The 23,827-nt window shown below is 38.8% G+C and overlaps 3 protein-coding genes across 16 annotated transcripts in view; 1 reads left to right on the top strand and 2 right to left on the bottom strand.

The window, feature by feature from the left end:
- Positions 1 to 6,809, bottom strand: part of obscnb (obscurin, cytoskeletal calmodulin and titin-interacting RhoGEF b) — a 44,834-nt gene extending 38,025 nt beyond the window's left edge. For 9 of the 10 annotated variants that reach the window (XM_025066383.1, XM_025066385.1, XM_025066386.1 and 6 more), the window contains exons 1-8: positions 6,050 to 6,297; positions 3,276 to 4,366; positions 1,609 to 1,878; positions 1,261 to 1,521; positions 756 to 1,061; positions 395 to 661; positions 153 to 259; positions 1 to 19 (exon numbers count right to left, since the gene is read on the bottom strand). The exon at positions 1 to 19 is cut by the window's left edge and continues 165 nt beyond it. In XM_025066383.1, coding sequence (XP_024922151.1) covers positions 1 to 19; positions 153 to 259; positions 395 to 661; positions 756 to 1,061; positions 1,261 to 1,521; positions 1,609 to 1,878; positions 3,276 to 4,359 — 2,314 coding nt within the window. In that variant the 5' untranslated portion in view covers positions 4,360 to 4,366; positions 6,050 to 6,297. Of the gene's footprint in view, positions 20 to 152; positions 260 to 394; positions 662 to 755; positions 1,062 to 1,260; positions 1,522 to 1,608; positions 1,879 to 3,275; positions 4,367 to 6,049; positions 6,298 to 6,765 lie in introns of those variants that run through there. The other variant, XM_025066384.1, reaches the window with a different exon arrangement.
- A 1,337-nt stretch (positions 6,810 to 8,146) lies between these two features.
- atg9b (autophagy related 9B) lies at positions 8,147 to 18,507 on the bottom strand. 4 transcript variants are annotated; one of them, XM_008334367.3, is made up of 14 exons: positions 17,681 to 18,507; positions 17,480 to 17,523; positions 17,026 to 17,090; positions 15,962 to 16,132; positions 14,549 to 14,690; positions 13,711 to 14,459; positions 13,273 to 13,426; positions 12,938 to 13,117; positions 12,602 to 12,847; positions 12,104 to 12,342; positions 11,894 to 11,987; positions 11,397 to 11,481; positions 11,080 to 11,253; positions 8,147 to 10,973 (listed from the first exon to the last, which is right to left on the bottom strand). In XM_008334367.3, exons 1-13 carry the CDS (start codon positions 17,787 to 17,789, stop codon positions 11,099 to 11,101), a joined length of 2,433 nt encoding a protein of 810 aa, XP_008332589.1. In that variant the 5' UTR covers positions 17,790 to 18,507; the 3' UTR covers positions 8,147 to 10,973; positions 11,080 to 11,098. The 4 variants fall into 4 exon arrangements, with proteins under 4 accessions (XP_008332589.1, XP_016898000.1, XP_024922006.1 ...); XM_017042511.2 differs by having other exon boundaries at positions 8,147 to 10,932; XM_025066238.1 differs by having other exon boundaries at positions 8,147 to 10,823.
- A 410-nt stretch (positions 18,508 to 18,917) lies between these two features.
- On the top strand, positions 18,918 to 23,756 carry abcb8 (ATP-binding cassette, sub-family B (MDR/TAP), member 8). Of its 2 annotated transcripts, XM_008334365.3 has the most exons (16): positions 18,918 to 19,200; positions 19,755 to 20,085; positions 20,173 to 20,328; positions 20,560 to 20,654; positions 20,760 to 20,865; positions 20,969 to 21,130; positions 21,358 to 21,443; positions 21,524 to 21,621; positions 21,720 to 21,825; positions 21,945 to 21,978; positions 22,073 to 22,209; positions 22,321 to 22,415; positions 22,497 to 22,630; positions 22,754 to 22,901; positions 22,992 to 23,242; positions 23,412 to 23,756. In XM_008334365.3, exons 1-16 carry the CDS (start codon positions 19,097 to 19,099, stop codon positions 23,493 to 23,495), a joined length of 2,127 nt encoding a protein of 708 aa, XP_008332587.1. In that variant the 5' UTR covers positions 18,918 to 19,096; the 3' UTR covers positions 23,496 to 23,756. The 2 variants fall into 2 exon arrangements, with proteins under 2 accessions (XP_008332587.1, XP_024922007.1); XM_025066239.1 differs by lacking the exons at positions 18,918 to 19,200; positions 19,755 to 20,085; positions 20,173 to 20,328; ... (3 more) ...; positions 21,358 to 21,443; positions 21,524 to 21,621 and having other exon boundaries at positions 21,912 to 21,978.
- Positions 23,757 to 23,827: the final 71 nt, after the last annotated feature.

Here is a 23,827-nt window from a genome sequence, read left to right as displayed (position 1 = left end):
CATTCTTCATCCAAACCACCTGAGCAAAAAATACAACATCGATTGCTTAAAGATCATATACATTTAATATTAAAATAGATTAAAAAAGAAATACTCAAATAAAAATATTAAAAGTAACATGGAATGGTGTGAAGTGTGTTTCCTTTGCAAACCTTTGCATCGTAATCAGACACCTCCACAGTCAGCTGAGCAGAGGCTTGAGTGCTGCAGGTCACCACTTCTATGCGCTCTGACTTGTTGGTGAACCTAACACAAGGTGCTTAAAATAAAGTTGTTAGGTGAGAATGCATAACTGTTTTTCTTCTCGAAAAAAACAAATTATTGGAGCGGTGCTAAAATCAAGGCAAAGTAACGCACAGTAATAATAAATCAAGGTAAATGATCTGGGACCTACCCTTTACAGACAGGATGCAACTGGTTTGGGAGCCTCCGCCAACAAACTTGACTTCAGTTCCATTCATTTCCATGGTGACCACACGGATGAGCAGAGTGTGTGTCGTCTTAGTCCTGGTGATGAGGTAGTCAGCTCCACTCCGCAGGAGGCGTCCATTTAGATACCAGAAACCAGAACAAACTGCAGTCAGCTCAACGGAGATGGAGAACTCCTCTCCAGAGAAGGCGTTTGTGTCCATCAAACCTTTACTTAATTCTGCTGTGGGTTCTGGAGGTGACAGGTAAAACAAACATTACAAAAAACTGGACTAAAGAAAATATATGGCTTATTTTCACAAATGACTCAGAGGCATTCTATTTACCAAGATAGAAGCTACCGGGAACCTCGAGGTAGGGACTCTGGCCAAAGTCGTTTATGGCACAAATACGGAATTGGTAGCTAGCTTCCTCGATGAAACTGGAGATGGTGATTTCTGTTGCAACAAGGATTTCTCCCGCATTGCACCGCTGCCATGACTGAGTGCCAACCTTCCGTCTTTCCACAAAGTAACCTTTAATTGGCACAGGGCGGTCGCTGTCAGGAGGAGACCACTGAATTGTGATGGATGAGTCAGTCTTCTTCTGCACCACTGCGTCAACTGGGGGATCAGGAGGATGCTTTCTTGCAGCTAGAAGAGAAAAGTGAATAAATAATACCGTTAGATAATTTACAATATTTTGTTTAATCCCATTTTATAATTATCTTAATATGCAAAAGAGTAATTGACAATGGATTTGGTGGCCTGATTTTTTATATTTACTTATTAACTATTGATATTTCCAACCAGGTGCAAAAAGAACAATTGCTTTGAAACATTTGATCCTCACCTGTGACACTGAATCGAGTGGAAGTCTTGCAGTCTCCAGCCACAAATGCTACCTCTCCTGAGTCGTCTGTCTGACAATCTCGGATGGTGAGGGTATACTGTCTTAGGACACATGCAATGGTTATTCGGGAATCCTCCTTCAGCTTTTCCCCATTGCGAGTCCAGTAGGAATCAGGGATTGGTTGTTCCAGCTCCACACAGAAAATGACTGTATCACTGACAGGAACCACAGTCCGTCGTGGCAGCTTCTTGGTGATATTACCTAAAATATAAAACAAGAAGTATGTGTGAATAAAGAGTAAAATCTGTGAAATACATGGCAGAAGATTATAATTGTAATATCTCATACCGAGAACAGTGAGCTCTGCCACAGTACGACTGCCTTCCTTCATTTCGCAGACGTAAACGCCGTCATCGTTTGTGGTGACGTTGTGAATGGTTAGGCGACGCAGGGTGCCTTCCTGCTCTAGTCGATACTTGGAACTTTGCTCCAGTCTGGTTTCCTCCATGAACCAGTTGGTCTGAGTGATGGTCAGAGGCACTTCGCACATCAGTGTGGCCGACGTCTTCTCCTGCACCTCCACGTCCTGCAGTTTCCTCTTGAATGGAACCTTAGGCTCTGAGAAGATTAAAGAGTAAATACTTGACATAAACATTAAAGAAAGGATAATGTTGACAATGTAAAGGTTGCAAATCAGTTTGGCACTGAGCACTATTTGTCAACTTAATTCAAATATCTGCATGGAGCTCAAATAAACATACAGAAATAGCAACATTACATATTTGAATCTCAAACGCTTGAGTCTTGGAATTAACATTTTTCCTGTGTTCATTTTTTTTAGAATAATTTAAATTAATTAGGACCTTAAAACAGCACAAATTAGGTTATTTAAAAATATACTTGGTTAGAGGGAAAATATCAATTTTAAACTCAATATTGAGTCTAACTTTTTATGTTAATGTAACAGTTAAATAGATGACTCCACATCTAAAAGTGAGTGTCATTTTTATAAATTCTGAAAATGTTATAAAAAGCTGTCTTTTCTCTAAGCACCAAGCATCAATGTGCCACTTCAGATTTCTCACGTTCTGCTTTAAGGTTTGAACCCACAACTTGAGAAACGCTGCTTCAGTGCACTTTCCAAAGGAAGAGTAAACCAAGCCGCCCAGCTTGCAGCCAGAAACCGGTCTTGGCTACGGCTACTTAAATGTCTATTATTAATGGCAACCAGGTTGATAAAAGTACAGTATCACATGAGGCCCCTTCTCCAAAATAGTCAGGACAAAGTCAACTTAGAGAGAGTCAACCAACACAAAACACATATCAGCCCAAAAATAAGCGCTTTTCAAGTTTTGCAACTTCTAGTGACAGAAATCCTCTTAATTTTCTTTTATATTTAGTTGAAATAAAGTTGTTTGTAAATATATGAAGTTTAGAGTACAACGTGATGCTTCAACCGCAAACCCATCAGAAAGCAACAGAAATAATGAATTATTTTACACAATATTGTCATCTTGTGGGGCTTTTCCTCCTTAGGGAAGTTGTACTGGTAGTGGTGCCAGCGTGCTACTCTTTAGTGAGTAACTATCTTAACAAGTGTGAACTTCTCATCACCAGCAGAAAATAGATGCAACACAACACCCTTCTTCAGGGAGTGAGCCAAACGTCAACCTTGTTGTGAAAAGCCACACATTTTTAAAGAGCTACACCAGGATTAAGTGGTTATGATTTCATCCACACTCAAAAATACTATCATACAGTGAAGTACTTGACCTGTTTGCCGTTTCTAGTACTGTTTGAAAGGGTGACACCGTCCTTCAGTCTGATGACCACAGGCGGCAGTATGGGGTGGGTTTTTTTTTTAGCAGTTTATGTGTGTTATTAATACTCAGTAGATCTCCAAATGTGTATCATGTACTTGCATATATAAATATCTTGTAACACCCAGATCAGAGGAGGCATCAGCCTGAAATACATGGTTAAACCAAGGTGGTCACCAAATGTGTTTTATTTACCTTTGACTGTCACCAACACGGCACTGTAGGTCTGCCCAGCCAGATTAGTTGCGTTGCACGTGTAGAGACCATTATCCGTCTGCTTACAGTACAGGATCTTGAGGATGAAGTTCTCAGCATGGTCCTCATATATGACTTGTCTACGGCCTTCAGTGATATTTATCCCATCCTTCCTCCAGATAATGTGAGGTTTGGGGTGACCTGTCACAAAGCAGCTGAGCTTAGCATGTTTGCCCTCAGTCACTGTACAGGTGCGGGTGAAAACACCTTTGGGTAGCTTTGCCAGAGCGGACGCCCTCAACTCGTGATCCAGACTCAGAGAACTCAATCCATCAGTGATGATGGCCTTGGAGGAGGAATGCGTGGAGCTGCTCTCCTCTGTGCGATAGACAGAAATGTCCTTCTTCATTTCTTCCTTGCGCTTTTGTAGATGCGAGAGGAGAGAGGTGCTCTTGTCTGAAGCCAGGTGCAGAGAATCTTGGGAATCAACAACCAGAGCTGCTGCAGCTTGTGCGCGTCCCACACTGTTCTGTGCCCTGCAGGTGTAGGTGCCGCTGTCCAGGTTCCGTACACTCTGGATCTTCAACGTGCTGCTGTCGGTGTTGGAAACGACCCTTATGCGGTTCGTCTCCCCCAGGTAGCGGCCATCCTTTTCCCAGTCGAAGTTGGCGTCAGGGTGAGCTGCAACCTTGCAGTGGAAGACAACATCACCTCCCAGCCCCACCCGTACAGAGGTGGGCTTATCTGTGAAAAGAGGGGCCCTCTGAGCCATTTCTGTTGGCAGCGCCACCTTGACGGTGACAGCAGCATATGCCTCCCCGACGCTGTTTTTGGCCCGGCATATGTACTGGCCACTGTCCTCCAGTGTTAGGTCGTAGATGGTCAAACGGTAGATGTCTCCATCCTTCACTGTCTTAAAGCGGCCACCAGACGTCAGGTTCAGCTTGCCCTTCTCCCAGGTGATCAAAGGGGTTGGGCTTCCTACAATGGTGCAGCTGAGCGTGGTATCCTTGCCTGCACACACTGAGAAAGCCTTTGGGCGGGTGAGGAACCTGGGGACTCCTCCAAACAGATTTGGATCCATAATTTTCCTATAACACAAAACAATACAGGGAGTTACAGCAGGAAGCAACTTTTTAGAAACAGTTTTCAATATATTTCTCATTACTATAAGGTAGAAATAATGGAAAAAAAGACAGATTATAATTTAGCAAATATATAGTGGAATCAATGCAATTTTAGAATAAAATTAACTCTTAATTAACTATTTCTTCACTTTGCACTTTCTTGTAATTAAAGATTAATACAACTGGGTCTCTAGTTTGAGCTATAATAGTAAATAATTGCAAATTAAACTTGAGCAGGTTTGAAATAAACTTTGTCAAGTGTAAATCCAAGGAAAAAGAGAGAGTAAAAACTTCTCACTTAAAGTAGTCTCCAAGTAAACATGTTCCTGAGGATCTTACTACCTTAATTACTGTTTTGGGAATTTCTGCAAAACATTAAGTTAAATTAACACGACACATGTTGTTGGAGGGTGAAACAGTGTCAACTCATTTGAGTTGTCTATTGTCGGGCTTTATCTGTTTTCCATGAAGTGGGTGATAATTACAAATGCAGCAACATGGTTTACTGAAGATGAGTGGAAACTGGTGCTTATGAATTTAATTAAAAATGTTCGAATTAATAATAAAGGGAATCGCATTTCCCACAGCCTGGCATTTAACCAGCAGCAAACTTAAGCTTTATTTCCAGGCACTAGGAGATACTGACAGCCTTGTTCCAGTACTTTTTATATCTGTATGAGCATGTAGAACAAAACGTCATAGTGCATTTGATGGTAATGTTTAAGGATAAGAATACACAATAATAAGCAAGTAATTTGTGCATGAAGCAGATGTAAACATCATTGTTTTTGTTGTAGCTGAATTAACAGAAGTAATTAACAGTAACAAAACATGTTTAAGGACTAATAATTGTTTGAAATGCTTTTTTCTCCCCTGTAGACCCATAAATCTCACACATCCCTTGTTCCATACAGTAAAAACCTGTGCAGGACGTGACAGTTTGCTATGTCTCCTCTACAAACATGCTATGAAAGAGGACATAAATCAGGTGTCATGTTTAGAGCTGCCATTAACGCAGGGGCCCAGCTGTGGACACGTTCATCTGTGCAGAGAAATCACCTGCAATCACGTTATTACCTTTCAATGTGCAAAAAGGTTTGACTGTACGACTGGTTTGACAGGCACGCATAGTTCCCCGTGTTGCACAAGGTCAAACCGAGCAGATATGTGCCTTTCAGAGAGTAACATTAAGCAGCTTTGTCACCTCTGACGCTAGAACTGCGCGTCCCCAAAAATAACCTCAGCTGTCAGACTCCGTCTCTGTGCATTGCCATTTGTAGAAGCGAAAGGAACATGGAGTGTTTGATAAAGGTCCAACTTCAAGCATGTTTCGGACTGGCCCTTTAAGATAACCAAAGCCACTTTAACAATATTTTCTTCATGTATATATAAATTTATATGTAAACAATGTATTCTTTATTTACCAATGCAACCTACATGCTTGTCTGTTTTAATAATAACTCCTTCACGCGTATAAATACTTAGGGGCGCCCTCTGTAATTTACATAATAAAAGCTAATAAACTAATAAACACTGTGCAAAAAGATGTTAAAACTATATCATGAGGCGTGTCTTTTAGTAAACGCACCACGTCAATTTTACTGTAAAAGGAATATAAAGGCAATTTGCGTTAGTACTGTTTTTTACCTTGTATCTTCAGCAACGCAGATAAAATCACGTGGGTTTAAACTTCACTCCTGCGTCCGAGCGCCTGCTCTGTGCCTCTGCTGTAAGTTTTGCTCAGATATTCCAACAAAAAATGTTGTGTTTGTCCTCAAATATCCTTGAAAAGGCCGTAAATCCAGGATGGTGGAACATCCCCCCCAGTCTCCTGCAGTGGGCGGTTGACTAGACTTATTTTCCCCCTTTCTTCTCCACTACCTCTAGATGCCAAATAGCTGACGTGCCAATTTAGGCGCAGCCTCCAGTTTAAAATAGACAGAGGAGATAGAGGAGATGGGGCTGTTGGTGAGGGGACCAGAGCAAAGCACACAGACCCGGACTGGACTGGACACATTTGTCAGGAAGTCCATGACAATTCATGAAGCAGATTATACTACAGTATGACCTAATTCTGGTCAAGGTTAAGTGTTTTAAACTGTAAAACTTGTTTTTATATATATATATATATATATATATATATATATATATACAATGACGTTATATATATATACAATGGCGTTACTTTTAAAGTTTTAAAATGTCATTCCAGATAAATGATTGAATTTAACATGATAATAATAATAAAAAACCCTCTAAGTTAACAAGAGAAAAAGCAATGTTTTTTTAATGCATGAAATAGACATTAATATGCAAAATGGCTAGTTAAAAGTTTTGGTAAAATATGATTTAATAACACTCACCTCACTAACTTTTCTTTGTCTCCTGGAACCCAAAAAGTTTGGTGGTGGTCACTGTGCTGCTGTAAGAAAAGACATAAATAGAAAATATATATATAACAACAGCAGCAACAACAAAAAGCCTCTATCATAAAATATATCATTTCTAAAAACAAATATTTCATTTGGTTTGAAACACATAGCTCAATGATAAAATAATTAAATTAATAATAATGATAATAACAACGTAAAATAGTCTTTAATTGCAGCATGAAATCTATAAACAGACTTTTTCTGATTTGGACTGTCTAAAGGCACTATTACTGAATGATTACCTTAAGGACAAACATATTACAGGTACTCTATAAGTGAATACATGCATATTGCATGTGTTGACCCTTTATTCATATTTCATGCATTGTCTGTAGGATAATTGGTGGATTAGCTGATCCTGTCACACGCTGTTCCCACTATTGTGAGCTGCTTTACAGCTGCCATAATAAAGGCATGACCTCATATCATAAATGTGTCATACTCCTCCCTCCACCTCCACCCACACGCTCACAATGAAGAAAACACTTACCAATCGTTCAGCATCTAATAATAAAAAAGAAAATCATATATATATCATATAGTAAGTAAGTTGGTCTAACACATCAATGTGTAATCTTCAAAATAAGGAAAATGTATCTTGACCTTCACTACTCTATGTCATCTTGGTGTTTCCTTACTCTGTCAGTGTGGGCTTTCCCCCAGTGGCAGTGAGTGACAGCAGCAGCTCGGCTGGACATGGGTTTTAACTTCCTGAAACTCAAGCAGATAGTCAGTCACTGCTGCTTCACACCCCTCCATCCTCTTCAGGGCTTTTTTTTCAATATATATATATATATATATATATATATACAGTGGATAGGATGTTACAAGTAATATGAATAAAAAAAAAAAACAAAGTAATATATTATTAAAAATAACAGCTGGTGTGGATGTGCGTTTTTGCAGCACATAACTTGTGTGTTTCAGATGACAGTTTTAAGTTCCACTAAGCAGCAGCCGTCAACATAGGAAGCTTCTAGAATGATACGCCTATGACTTCATACTTATTCTGTTTCACTTTTCCTTAACTATTCTAACGTTTTACAGTCTTCAAATGTAGTGTCATAATTAAATAAAACTGATTTTTTAAAAGGCCAACACGAATCAATAGATTAAGAATTGCTATGTTTATTTAGTTAGCTAACAGTTATTTAACTGTAAACTAACTAAATAAACATGGCACAATTAACCACGAGTGAAATTGGTAATTATACTTAAAATAATATTTATTTGTCGCTCTACTCACTCAAAAAAAAAAAAAAAAAAAAAAAAAAACAACAAAGAAAAACATATCCTAAAGCTGAGCTGAAAATTAGTTCTTTTGGCATGTTTAATAGTGTCTCTTATGTTACAAAGTAAAACCAACCAACCAACCAACCAACAAACAAACCTAAAACAATCTGAAAACATGGTCAACAGTCCAGGGTGAAAAATTAGCACCTTGTTCCAGCCACTGTGATTTACTGACTGGTGTATAGAGAATGAAATGATGATACAAGGAGATGATCAACCATGACGTCACCACATTAGTCTGCTTTTTTTTTACATTTTCAACAGAGCACAATTTTAGACAACATGATGGCAAGAAATACACTATCAGATGCAACAAGCTGACACAAGGCCTTAAACTCAGTTTGTAGCTAAATTCACAAAGCCACACTTACAATTCTACATCATCGTGTAATGCTAAACACATCAATTTGTCAAAGAGAATCCTTATCCTTAATACTAAGGCACTGCTGAAAACAACACAAAAAATGAGTGACTTTCCAAAAAAAAAAAAAAAAAAACAACCAACAACCCTGTTCACACATTTTCAGCCTAACAAAACACACAACGGGATGGAGCACAAATAAACAAAGAGCATTATCCGTGTAGCACATCTTGAGTGTGTGACAAAAATACAAATCATCCCCTACAGGGCAAACTTGTATTGACCACAGGGAAGATCGACCTTCAGTGGGTTCAAACAGTGGTTCCATATGGTCTGCTGTGCAGCAAGGTGCTGATTTACATGTACATGCTTATATACAAACAAGAGAGGAGGTCATTTTAGCATGGAGACGCATTTAGTGTCTCAGTTCAGACAGGACCTGCGTCACATGTAACTGATGCACTTTGTGAGTGGGTGTTTTTATTTCAGTGCAAAAAACTTTTTTTTTCCTTAAATGTATTTACAAGGGCTGTTAATTAATTCGTGAAATTGATCAGAATTTTCCAACACCTCCCGACTGATGCCACCTATGTCCACCTTCACCATTACAAGCAGAGTTTGTGGAGGCTTCAACTTCAGGTCAGACTCTCGGCTTGCGTCAGACCAGCCTCGCCAAGCTCATTTTACCAAATTAATAATTCGATCATATTAATTAGTCACAAATAAACAAGGTGTGAAACAATTACACCTAGCTGTTAATTGTCTCTATTTAAGCAATACAGAGAGAAGTTTAGGAATGTTGATTTATCCCAAATTTGATTATTTAGATCACAATGAATGTTGATTAATCCACAGCTACTCTGTGATTAAGCAAATAAAATCATTCAGTCCTGTGAAAACCCTAGAAACAATCAGATTTCAGCCCTGCACCTGTTGCCCTGTCCATACAATCCAAAAGAACAAGGATAAAATTATTGCCGTAAACCTTGGAGAAAATAAAGCTGGTCGGACTGCAGGATTAGGCAGATTCTGTCCCTACGTCGATTGAATTTAAATTACATTACACATCATGCAGCCGGCCGTGTTAACTTTGCACTTCAAAATCAAAAATACATTTTTTAATCCTTTCTTTCAAAGGGGTAGACCACATTGTTTCAATCATCGTCTTCAGTTTCTGTGAAACCTTTGTGAGAAGCAATCAAATAAATAACACAAATAAAATATTCATCAATTAAATACATGGAGGAAAACAGGTCATAAATACTCTGAAAGATAGAAACTGATAAAGACTGATGGCTTTTTATCGCTCTTACTCTAAAAACACAAAAATCTTAAGAAAATACAAATGTGCTCTTGTTTCAAAAGTCTTAAAACCCAACTCATGCTCTAATTTTAGGGGCATGCAGCAAAAAATTCTTAAAATATTACCATGCCTGATATGCTTAAAGAAAGAAAAGATACCTATACATGTTTCTGGGACATATTTAAATACATTTGTGGGGCAATAAATAGAGCAGGATATGAAATAAGTTTCCATTTACACCTGATATTGAAATCAAAATTGAGATAAATGATGTGACTGAACACAGTAAAAATGTGTAATGTAGATTCTGTAGAGGTAAGATTTTTCTTTCTGTAAACGCTGGATTTTAAGTGTAATGTTCTGTGGGTGTGAAAGCCAACTCTGACATTTTATCTGCTTTGAAAATGTGATGCCAAGTGTAGCTGGACAACAAGTTAGGTTTGTTTGTGTCTTCGTAGCTCAGTAAAATAAAATAATAATACTGAAAACAAATCTGCATTTCTAACTCCTCTAATTACACAGCAGCAGCATCAGAAAGGATATGTTTGCCTAGTACACTGCATTTTATTACCAGGTACACGTGTTGTTTTTGTAGTACAGCTATTGTATAGTCAGCTCTATCATTTCAATACTCATCAGTACTCTTTTTTTCCTTTTTAAGGTATGGATCTGTTAGAAAAATATGTACTTCTAAATGATGTGTATTTACAGTTAACCCAGAGACGAGACGTAAAACTTAAAATAAAAAAAAAACCCAAAAAAAACCAAAAACACTGAAATTAGTTTTTTTTTTCAGATGAAGACATCATTCTGTAAATAGAAAATGGTGAAACTTTTTCTAAGATTCACAAATACTTGGTGTGCATAAATGAAGGCTGAACACGACTGCTCGCTCATCATCACGTGAATGCTATGGATACACTACATCATACGTCAAATACATGTTCGCTGCAGTCTTCTGCACGAGGTCCGTGTCAAGCTGATGATTTAATGGATGGAAGACACATGGTTTCCCTGATGCCAAACGTCTGTCTGCCGTCACAGGATGAAGCGTTGAGGTTGACACATATAGTAGTTATTCAAATCTCATGTTATTTTATGATATATCTAAAGTCCATGCTAAATTCTTCATGAAGGTCATCTAAGGCCACAATGTTCATTGAAGAAAGTAAAGTGTAAACACTATTAACAAAGGGGGGAAAATTATGATGAAAAGCTGTTTCTGGACAAGATTAGAAAATGTTTGCAATTTTAAAAGGTTTAAAAATAAAACAAATCAACTGTATACCTCTATGACATAAGGCACTTCAACAACTACTTCCAGTGCCAGGCTTTGGAGTAGACCCGCTGTTGATCTCCTGATCATCTTCATTCTCCTCTTCCTCTTCCTCTTCCTGCCAACCACCGAGGTGGACAGTTGTGGTTACGGGAAGGTTGGAGCCAAGTTCTGTCTGCTGTAGGACTGACAAGAGGTGTACAAAAAAAGTCTGTTAACTGATCCTGGTTTACACCACCAGTGATCCTGGTTTAAAGAGAAGTATTGAAAAGTACGTAACAAAACTATGATCATCAAAAAAAGAAAACCTTGAACCTTTTTCCATTTACCTGTGTTTGTGTGTAAGTTTCTCATTGGCACTGTATGCTGCCACTGTCCCAGATTTCTCTGTGGGTGTGAAGTCTGCAGATGGAGCTGAAGGGACACACATGTTAATGAGCAGCAAAAGACTGTCAAATGAAAATCTTTGTCATTGAGTGATTTGAATTCACTTAACTGTGAAAACTCCACTATTTTCCCTATTAAATCCCCTAGATCAATAGCTCTCAAACCTTTCCACCGCAACCTTCAAAAATATCTCTTAACTCTCCAAGTACCTGGAGCGTGACCGACATTAAAATACAGCAGCAGTAGTAACAGTATTACAGGGTTCATACACATTTTTTAGCAATATTTTTCCATGACTTATCCATAACATACTCTGTAACACCAGAAGGAGCCCAAGTACCACCAGTCAATACACTGAAGACCCATGGGTTTCTGGAGTAGTAAGTCACAGAAAAAACATTTTTAAATAGTAATTTTCTCATGGGGTTTTAAGTTTTACCTCGTGCATGTAGATGGCATGGAGACTCATCTCTGCAGAGCTGTACTCCGACTGCAACGTGTTACTCCGAACGTGTGAATCACTGCGAGTCATACTTGAAAAGAAACCAAATTATGCCTGTTAATCATATTGAAAACAGTCATCGTGTTCAATATTCACTTATTTACTATACACTAGATGATGCAGTAAAGTCACATAGATAATGAGTACCTGTCAATGATGGTGCCATCACTGCGGTACATGGCATTGTCAGGGTTGACGGAGGCGGGCAGGAGATTGTGTACGTGGCCGCGGTTGGTATATGCAAGCTGAGAGGTGGACAAGGAGGCGAGTACACTGGCAGCAGCAGAGGCCGCTGTATTTGGTGGGATGAGGCGATGGTCTCCTCCCTGTAGTCCAGACGCAGTTAGAACAGGGTGGGCCAGAACACTCGCCAAAAGATTCTCAGGCTGAAGACAACCAAACAAGTTAATCAAGCGGCTGTCAAAGGTGAAACTGACACACATTTAAGGGATCACAGAATACCTTGTGTTTTGTGAATAAAAAAAACCCCAAAACTGCTTACTCATGGCAATTATTTCTCAAATAAATATGAATACACTTTACTTATCATCATCAGACCCAATCATCAGTTTAAATGTATTACTGTTTATAACACATGTCCATCGATCAGCATTTACAACATTATCATTAGCTCTCAGTTCTTACCCCAGTGGCAGACTCATTAGACTGTAGGGAGGTGAAGAGAGGCGCCTCAGAGAGCAGCAGTTGGGTGGAGGGCCCAGTCTGAGCGTCATGCTGTACCTTTTCCTTCAGATGGCTGATAAACACCGAGCTCTCTTGTGGCGGCTGCCAACGTGGGTTCTTTATTGTGAAATGCATGAGAGACAATTCCGTCTTTCCATTTTCTGCCTGTTGGTAAACGGAGGCTTCCGTCTGACCCTCTGACAACCACTGTGGAACAGTTTGGAGATAAATCAGCTCCAGAACTGACTTGTCAATAACACAACAGAATGTTACATATCAATAGAGTTAAAGACTTACTGTTGGATTGCCATGGCGCCTGATGTCCATCTGCGCAAAGGAACATATGTCTCCAACTCCAACCACTTCTACTGTGAAGTTCCTGAAGAAATCAATAATTTCTAAAGATTTGTTCCTCAGATGGAAGATGAGGATGAAAGGGGTGACGATTGGGCTGAGCAGTTCCTCCAAAATGAAAACCTGATGGGGACAAAATCATAGGTTTCCAAAGACTTAAGAATGTTTAGTAAACAACTTCACTAAAGTGTCCAGGTTTGACTGTATGCTAACAAATTATTTATAGTAACTGGGTGCATCACAAATAGTTTCAGATACACAAGGATGAAACATCTCACTGCTTTGTACTGGAACAGTTGAGCCACCTCATCTCGGGTCTCACTCTTGTTAGCATGGCCCCTCCAGTGGTCAGGCATGTAGTGAATATGTGCAAGCATGCACTGAAGCAGCTGTTCTGGACACCACACCATATGTTCATCTGGGATGAAGGACCTGGGTAAGTATAAACCATTTAAAACATATAAACACAGTACAACTGCTTCTATTGTGTGTGATACTCTGTATCAAACATCAACCAAAAAACTAAATTATATTATGATTTACTTAGCATTAGCAAACAAAATAGACTGGAATGTAAAGCCTATAGGTTGCAGCAACAAACACAAAATCACACCAGAACTTACAATATACAAAACACTTACAATACTGAACAAAATCAGCCAGAGATATTTTTCACCTACAGAAAGTGAAAAATATCTCTGGCTGTGAAAACTCACCTGGTGATGGTTATAACCACCCCCAACACAGTGATGGCAGTGAGGATGTGTTGAACCGTCAGAACATCCTCGTCATAGACTGTCAGCGCAATAAGAACTGCCAACACTGAGCCTGAGAAGAAAGCTACGTTCTTTGCAAGCACAGTCAGTAGTGGTGATGTGAAGGAGTTCATGTATTTGGAAGTGGGTTTGTAAGCACGACCTAAACGTCCGTGCAGCTCGTGATCCAGTTCATTGAAGTGTCGCAAATACAGTCGACCGTACAGAGACCAGCGTCGAGCACCGAGGTTTCCAGGTTCTCTGCGGATCACCTCTGTGTAGCTGAAGAACGCGTACAGCACTTGCCAAACCAGGATGAAGGGGCACAGCAGCAAATTAGCCAAACCCATGAGCAGGATGACTCGACTGAGCTGCTGAGCCAGCTCTAAGCGGTTTCCATTACGCTTGTACTTGGGGTGCAAGTTCCACTTGTTTTGAAACAGAGAGCCCGGTCCCCAGAAAAGGATGAGCTCAAAGTTATATTTTAGGCCTTGGGTGAGGAACACCACATTGCCCAGCAGGGGAAGCTGCAGCTCCACTGGCAGCAGCGATTTGTTAATCATTGCCACCATGTAGTTTTTGAAACGCAGGATGCGGTGGTAGATATCAAGTTCTGTGAGCTCTTTTTTGTGTATGCACATCTGCTGTTCTCGTTGCAAGCTGATGAGCCGGTCTTGGACTTCCTGCCATGTGAAGTTGCATAGTTCATCCTGAGACAAAGACATACAAACAACACAATGAACGACTGCAACAAGATACATTTAAGCAATGACAGCTCCTGCTTTTGCCCAGCACTTACCATCCTGATTTTCAGTGCTTTTATGTAGAACTGCCTAATCTCCCAAAAGCTTAGAACATTGCAAATTACTTTAACAAGTCGGTAAATCCAGAAGATCGCCGCCATGATGAGAAGAAATATATTCCAACTGTTCTCTTGAATCCTGAGTAATAAAAGAGACAAAAACAGGGATGTGAACAAGGTGCTGTGTCAAGTAGCAAAAATAGGAAAAACCTGTAAATCTCTTTGTGTGTTGTAATTTATTTAACTGATACCAAGCCTGTTTACTGGTTCTAGTTGAAGTGATCTTCTCACCTCACTCTTTAATTAAGGAAGGTCCTCAGTATAATGTATCAAAACAGGGGCTACGTTGAGAATCAGCAACATACAAACAACCACAGAATACAGCTATAACCCGAGCAATGGTGGGTTGAAGAAATGACTGTGCTGCAGCAATATAAAGGTAATAAACAAATATATAAAGGCAAAAACAAATGCAAAGTTCACTTAGCTAGTATCTGGTTTAAAGTGGAAATAAGAGCTGAGCCATGATGAGGACAGAGGTGTTCCAAGCTGTGGGACAAGCTGTTCCCAAATTAGAATTCCAAGCAGTTGAATAATGTTGATATAAAAGATGTGTGAGTCACAATCAGAATATGCAACAAAACACATTTTAGAGGTCCTGGACAGGAGTCAAACAGAGGAAAAAAATAACCCAAAATAAGGACAGGGTGGTCTGTGTCAGCTTGAGATTGGAGTGTCATGTGGTTGTCACCCTGCAGGCCCAGTCAATTTGTCAGTGTCTCAGCCGGCAAGTTTACACCACTGAAGCTATCAATTACAAAGCTGTGTTCCCCTGAAGCTAGTCTGAAGGCAGAACAAAAATACCTTGTAGCAATGGTGCAAAATAAAGTCAGCAAGTTTGAACTAACTACTAAACTGACTTGTAAACAGATAAACACTAGCATAAAAACTAGGATATAGTCTTAACCTGGGAACAACAGTGATCTATTAATGTTTCATACAACAAAATCCAAGCTTAGTCTATTACTTTAATAACTAGAATGTGAAATTTAACAATTATTTAATCTGTGACTGTAGACAAAATACTATATGTTTGCAAACAACATGTTCTACAATTCACTGTCAAAATGCCTAGTTTAATAATAATAATAAGTGATAAAATATAAATAATTCTATCACTTGAAACACACATTACTTTGTAAAAAAAAATGTTGATTGGTCTCGAAACTGACAAAACCTTAAATATGTAGCTTTTTACTATATATATACACACATATATATATATATGTGATATATATGTATGGTTTCTCTACTTGTCTTGTACAGACAAGCAGAGATATATATGTATGATATGTCTGCTTGTCTTGTACAGACAAGCAGAGAAACAGAGAAAGAGAGACAAATCTTTACCTTTGGGTACACTGTTGACTAGGTAGAATAGCATCTGGGAGAGTGACTTTGTTCCTGTCCAGAGGATTCTGGCCTGACTCAGTGTGGTTGACCGCTCGATTGGCAAACAGGACATCATACTCCACACAGTTGACCAGAAATGTTGTGAATGTAACGACAAACAAAAACTGGCTGTTTGGAAGAGATAAGAACACAAAACATCTGCTTCAGATATAATCCAATTACAATATGTAACACTGAACAGAACCAGTGAATTAAAGTGGGCCAGATTGTTGACAGATCCCTGACAGGCTGAGGTCTCCGGCCAGATTTTCAGCAGCTAATGGTTAATGTGGTTCCATTTAAAAGGCCAATGTGACGATCGGCCAGAACCCAATATTTACAAGATTAAAACTCAATGAAACAGATGCAACACAGATACAAGAGTGGCAACAAAAGTGTATAAGAGACTGTATTTAAACCTCTTCTACGTACTGACACCTCAATGTAAAGTTTGGTAAGCACAACCATTCGCAAGTAACCAATCTTGCTAATGTGGCATCTGGGATGTGGATTTGTTACAAGTGAGGACATTTATCTCATTAATATTCCATGTGACCCTGAACCACAGATGAAATATAAATTAGAGGAAGAAATAAACATACGGCATCTCTACCATTGAGCAACTTTGCTTCAGGGGTTGCCAGAGCAGATCATCTGTCTACAGCCCTGTAACTTGGTTACATCAAACATGCCATGTGTTTTGTATAAAAACTCAGTAGCAGAAGTGTCATCAATGCTTAGCAATGGGAAACAAAAACTAAAAGAATTCACACAGCACTTAGTGTCAAAACCTTCCAGTCTCTTTGTGATTACTCTTTGTGAGTCTGAGCCCAAAGCCCCTCCTAAAACTCAAACATATAATGAATTATGACAGAAAGTGTTTGTCTTGTAATAAAAACACTGATAAAAACCACCAGCACTATCATACCATCAGTCAACCTTGAGCTAGAGTGTTTAATTGAAATGTCAAAATGTGTTATTGTTGTGCCTTAAACTGTAAGACTGTTTTTCCTGAAACTTACACAAGTTCGAAGAACTCGGACAACATCATACAAGCGAAGCCATTCTTTTGATGAAAATGATAAACGTGGAGAGAAGGGTTAAGCAAAATAGGTGAATTGAAAAGAACTACAAATATTTAATGTAAACTTCCACAAAAAGACATACTGTAAACTGTTAATGTTAAAATAACTGAAGACACATTTTTAAGAGGAAATATATTAGAAGTAACATGTTTTCATATTTATACCTTTACAAAAATAACATTGATGTCTTTCAAAATACTATAAAAAAAAAGGTTTTCACTGCTAGGTGATAAATATCAAATTTCAATTTCATTTCAAACAGTCTGATTATGATGTTTACACTGCAAGATCATGAGCATGAGTCAGCATGACATGATGCTAGTGGCATACAGATCTGCAATCTTCCCTAATCCTGTTATTTAACTACTCCGTGATTATTATAAAAGGATATTCTTGTGAAGAAATTGTCCAGGTTCTTTACATGGTGCCATGAATCTGTAAAAGAAAACAAAAAACACTCAATGACAACAAGAACGACTCATCATTAGGGTAGAACCATGTCTATTTAATAAACAAGCAATATTTTAATGAACACAACACTGACAGTGGTAAAAGTCTCTGTGTTGTTTCTTTTGAAAACAACATAACTTACCTTTTAGGCCTTCAGGCACATGTAGCAGTAAATCTTCCTCTCCTGGTGACGAGTCCTCCTCAAAGTCCTCAATCCTCTGGTACTCCCGATAAGCTTCCAAATTAGCCATCTTTGCTTTACATTCTTATATTCACTTAATTAATTAAATGCTTATAGTAAACACACTGCACATGTAACCAATGCAGCCTCGATACATCAGCTATGCATGATGTAGCTACCAGGATGACACGCTCTGGTTGTGACGCTAACGTTAGGCTAACATTAGCTTGCTATGTTGCTTGCCTGGCGAACAGCAGTTGTGTAACACTCCAATGACGCCAACTGAAAAACAGTGGTGTGGTTAAAAATCAAAAAGGTAGCTTGTTGTGTGGGTAAGGAGCGAACGCGTGATACACAATCTGACCACAACATCTACGAGCATGATAGCTTGCTAGCTTGCATGATTCAGCCACATCGTGTAGTCAGGGTGACTGACAACGGTTTGTTTTGTTCCCAGGTTTGCACGTCATTTGTTATCGCTGCTCCTCTTGTTTCTTTTAATTCGCTACAGCCTTGACCGTGGCGTGTTTCATGTAGACGCGCGATTATGTTCTATCATGACACTCCATTCCTCAGCCTGATTCGGGTTCGCGGTCAATTCGTTTCCAAAAATATACAGTCCAGAGTGCGTGTCGCCACCGTTTTTGTCTTTCACAAACTAATGTCAACAAAACGCCATTGACGTCACTTGGGGTGTAATGCTGCATTCAATGTTTGCCAAAAAGAAAAGGGGAGAACAGACTCAACATTTGTATGGAGTCGATCTGCAGCAGCGGTATAGGTTTCTCTGCGGGAATTTCAGTAGTTACAAAAATATATATTTTGCTCTGTCAGCACACAAATATGTATAGCTGCTGATGAAGTCATAGGTTGATCGTCCTTTTATCTCATTTGCAATCTTATTTACCATCTTAAATATCGTTCGTTTGAAATATAATTTCTTAAATTTTGCAAAATTCACATATTCTATGTATATAATAACATACAGTTTACAGATCTGCTAATTAATCGTCTTTTTCGCTGGTATATGAAAAGTGTCTGCTTTAGAAAACTGTACTTGAATGTAGCACAAGGCATCATTTCCGCTCAGGAAATGATGTTCAGGAAATGATAAATAAACGTATTTATCTTTTATTTTACGACACTCGTTTTTATGGCAAAATGTCAAAAAATAATTATTTTAGTTCATGAGAATAAGTCTAAAATAAATAATAAGAATATCCAGTGTTTGAAAGAAGCTGCTCAGCAAAGTAAACACAGAAATGCATTCTGGGTCGAAATTAATATGGCAGCCCGCAGGTTACCCGTGGATTACTGCACAGTTTAACCATTATTTGACACAACCAGGTTATACTGTTTCTGAAGAAAGCACGTATCATGCTTCAGATAATTTGTAGTAAAGCAAGCATCGCTGCACCATTTCGGTATTTGTCGGTAAACCAACGGTGCAGTAAACCAACAGACATCTGGAAGCTGTCACGGTAAGGCAGTATGATCGGCAGTGATCATCTGACAACGTGTTTATAACACAGGATCCAATCAACCCAATTTAAGTCACAGAGCAATTTTAGCATTCCCCAATCCTTTGGTAAATCTTAAATTTATGTTTAACTATATATTTTATGCTGTTGCAACGACTGCAGGAGGGCTTTAGATACATTTAATACAGGCTAAAAGTTATGGAGGAATTTACAGTAAGAAAATATTATTTAAATAAAATTGTTTAATACTGGTTGATATAAGACTAAATGTGTGCTCATTTGAATATAGTATTATATATGTGACATATGATGTTTATGAACCTAGTACTGTAAAACTAAAATGCTATTATCATTCAAATCATTAACATCAACATTTCAGAAGTGTGGTATCACTAATGTCTAGGTTATTTTCCCAGATCTCACTGCCACGTCTCATAAATACCAGCTGTACTTGATATCAGATGGGACTGTGCTCCCGAGAGCAAAGTCAGTACAAACCAATGACAAGCAGTTATGCATGTACAGTTCTAATGAATATGTTTTTTGTCATTTAGATGGTATACCTCACCAAAATCTAGTAGATACTACTCATCACAACAGGGTGGTAAACCTACTGCTCTGATATGGCGCGTCACTCAGAGAGCAATTGGCCAGTTAGCCAGACGCACATCAAACTCACAGAGAGTTTCTCTGAAGTTCCTTGTGGGACCAGCTGCACTGACTGTGTCTGCGCGACTGTTCTGCCATGTGGCTTGTTGTGAGGCCGATGTGAATAACAATGAGCTGGTGGTGGATGCAGACCAACAGACTGTGCCCGAGTTTAAATGGCATATCCTGTGGCAATTTGTCCGACCTCAGCTCCTCGCTCTTATTGGAGCTGTTGTGGTAAGCCTGGCCAATCACATGTATTACCATTGTTTGTAAGGATCAATTTCTCATTCTTACTTAATAAACTAAGTATTACTCTTATAGCTGGCTTTTGCTGCAGCCATCTTGAATATTCAAATCCCTCTAATGCTCGGGGATCTGGTGAATGTTGTGGCCCGATATCTGAGGGAAAATACTGGGAGTTATGTCCATGAGATTCGGATTCCTGCTCTGAAACTACTTGGACTGTATGGTATTCAAGTAAGAAATCTGTTGGTGTTCTACAGCAGTGTTGCATAGTAATATATAATCAACTAATTAGCATAGAAGTAATATATATGTATATTGTTTTGATGCACATTTTGTATGCATTGTATGCAACATTTATTATTATTATTATTATTATTATTATTATTATTATTATTATTATTATTATTATTATTATTATTATTATTATTATTAAATTATTTAATTATTCCTTTCGCTGTTAAGGGCCTACTGACAACTGGCTACATCATCCTGCTTTCTCGGCTGGGGGAGAGAGTGGCAGCAGACATGAGGAAGGCCCTCTTTTCCTCTTTGCTAAGGTACACATTGCAAAAACCAGGATTTGATACATTAACTGATGGCCTTTCAAATAGAAAAAAGTGTCTTTTTTAAAATAAAAAACAATTGCTCTCCATTAAATCCAGACAGGATGTGGCTTTCTATGATGCTAATAAAACTGGACAGGTGGTGAATCGTTTGACAGCAGACATTCAAGAGTTCAAATCTTCATTCAAGTTGGTTATTTCTCAGGTAGAAGTCGGCGTTAGAGTTGTAAAATGATTAATACTATGTATGTGTGTTTATTGTAATGCCTTCATTTATCTTTTGTACCTTTTCTTGCATATTTCAACAGGGTCTACGGAGTATTACGCAGACAGTTGGATGTTTCGTTTCCCTTTACATCATGTCTCCTAAACTCACAGGTTTGACGGTAGTCGTCCTCCCCTGTTTAGTGGGAGCTGGAGCTCTTATTGGAACATTCCTGCGCAGGCTATCCCGCTTGGCTCAAGAACAGGTAAATTCAGAAAAAGTTTTACTGCCACAGGGAGTGGTAGTCTTGATTGAAGGAGTCATCTGTTTGTGGAATTTTGCCATCTCACCATTAGGTGTAAATGAATATTGATCACTGGCGCCTTTTGAAGCAATTATGTATATGTGATCTGAACATAACTATGGGGAGTGTAATCAATTCCTGGCAATAAAACCTTTCAACTGTTACACCCTGGACCTGTTAAACTGAAGGTGGCAAAAGCAACAGGAGTGGCAGACGAGGCTCTTGGCAATGTGCGGACAGTGAAAGCCTTTGCCATGGAGGAGCGTGAGCTTGAGTGAGTGCAAATAGAATTATGTCCACTAATTATTTGAGGACTTTTTTTTTTGAATACATGTAATTCCAATTTTTTTCCAGGTTGTATGCACATGAGGTGGACAAATCCAGAGACATGAATGAAAATCTTGGTGCTGGAATAGCATTTTTCCAGGGACTGTCAAACATAGCCCTAAACTGTGAGCGTGCTGCTAATATTAATCGTTGAATCCATAATAAAGTAGATTGATTCTGTCACAGACATTGTAATGTTGAGCATTGTTTGACCTTATATCAGGCATCGTGCTTGGAACAATTTTTGCTGGAGGCTCTTTAATTTCCAGAAATGAGATGTCTCCTGGAGACCTGATGTCTTTCCTGGTTGCCTCTCAGACTGTTCAAAGGTCAAACACACATTAACATTTTGGCACTGAACAAATGCTCTTGAAAACAATAAATTATGTATTAACTAACTAATTAATCTGCCCAGGTATTAATGATATGTGGTTTTCTGTTGCTGAAGGTCCATGGCCAGTATCTCCATCCTTTTTGGACAGGTGATACAAAGCTTATATATGGTATACAATTATACATTTCTTGAAATCTAAAAGTTTCAAATAATGCCATAAACTCTAAATGTCTTTGCTGTAGATTGTAAGAGGACTTAGTGCTGGTGCCCGGGTTTTTGAATACCTAGATTTGAAACCAAGCATCCCACCGTCTGGTGGAGGATGTATACCTTACAATTCTCTGATGGGCAGAGTGGACTTCATGGACATTTCATTCAGGTTTGAGCACTGACACTACCTAAATTCAAAGTCATGTGCAGAAATTATGACATTTAAAAGGCAGACCATAACGATTATTGTTTTTTTTAAACTTCTATCAAATGTTTACAGTTACCCAACAAGACCTGGCCATCAGATTCTGAACAAGTTTAACCTTACTCTACCTCCATGTAAAACTATTGCCATTGTTGGAGAGTCTGGAGGAGGTAATGTCATTCTACAACAGTTTCATGTCCAAAAACTCATGTCCAAGCTTAATGTCAACTATCACTGTATTTTTATTTCAGGAAAGTCTACCGTGGCATCTTTGCTGGAGCGGTTCTATGACCCAACTGGTGGTGTAATCATGCTGGATGGACTGGACATCCGAACACTGGACCTCACGTGGCTTAGAGGTCAAGTCATTGGATTTATAAACCAGGTAGAGAAAGAAATAGACATATTTATCAAATGTATTGTTTCTGTTCTGCATCTGCCCCATTTATGTAGCTGTGGCAGCAATAATTAATTTCCTCACTGTCTTCTCTTCTATTTCTTTGCACAGGAGCCTGTTTTGTTTGCGTCATCTGTCATGGATAACATCCGCTTTGGGAAACCTGATGCCACAGATGCTGAGGTGATTGATGCAGCCAAACAAGCCAATGCTCATCGCTTCATCACCAGCTTCCCAAATGGTTATAACACTGTGGTTGGTAAGTGCTCTCATTTAAACACCTAATACTGCAAAGACACAACAGCAGATGTAAAATACATTGTGTAATAATAAAAACTAACAATTTCAGGTGAGCGAGGGGTGACACTATCTGGTGGCCAGAAGCAGCGCATTGCAATTGCCCGCGCCCTAATCAAGAACCCCAGCATCCTGGTACTGGATGAAGCCACCAGTGCGTTGGATGCAGAATCTGAGCGTGTTGTTCAAGAAGCTCTTGATAGAGCCACAAGGGGTCGCACTGTGCTCATCATCGCCCACCGACTGAGCACCATTCAGGCAGCAGATCTTATATGCGTCATGAGCAATGGTCGGATTGTGGAGGTGAAGTATCAGAGGGAGAATAAAGGAAAACCGAGAACCCTTTACTTCCTTATTAATTTATTAGAGCATATTGTAAAATAACTGGAGCACTGGAGAGACATGAGAGTCTGAGTAATTTATATGGATTAATTTATGCTTTTTAACTATATCTTCTTACTCTGCTTTATAGGCTGGGACTCACTCTGAATTGCTGACCAAAGGAGGACTTTACTTCGATCTGATCCGCAGGCAACGAGCCGAGGGACAGAAATGAACATCGCAAAACACTGTTTTTGTAGATCCAAGATTAATAATGAAACGGGATTATAATGATTTGTATAAAGCTGCTCTAAATCTATCAGTTTCATGTCAACTTTTGGGACTCATTTTACAAACTAAAAAAATCAAGTCTAACAGAATCAGCCTGTGGCACTTCCACTGTCTTAAAGATGAGATAATAGTGTTGTATGTTATTTTGTATAGAATGAAATGCTTTTAATGTACTGTGAAATAATTAAAGTCTGTTTTAATTAGTGGACTGCATTACCTTTTGCATGACTCATAAAACCAATTTTTTATTGTAAACTGTTATTTTTTTAACTATGT

The sequence above is a fragment of the Cynoglossus semilaevis genome, chromosome 20 (genome assembly GCF_000523025.1).
Source record: "Cynoglossus semilaevis isolate Cse_v1.0 chromosome 20, Cse_v1.0, whole genome shotgun sequence".
Classification (NCBI taxonomy): Eukaryota; Metazoa; Chordata; class Actinopteri; order Pleuronectiformes; family Cynoglossidae; genus Cynoglossus; species Cynoglossus semilaevis.
The sequence above is the reverse complement of the archived record's forward strand: the minus strand, read 5'-3'. Positions and strand labels throughout refer to the sequence as shown.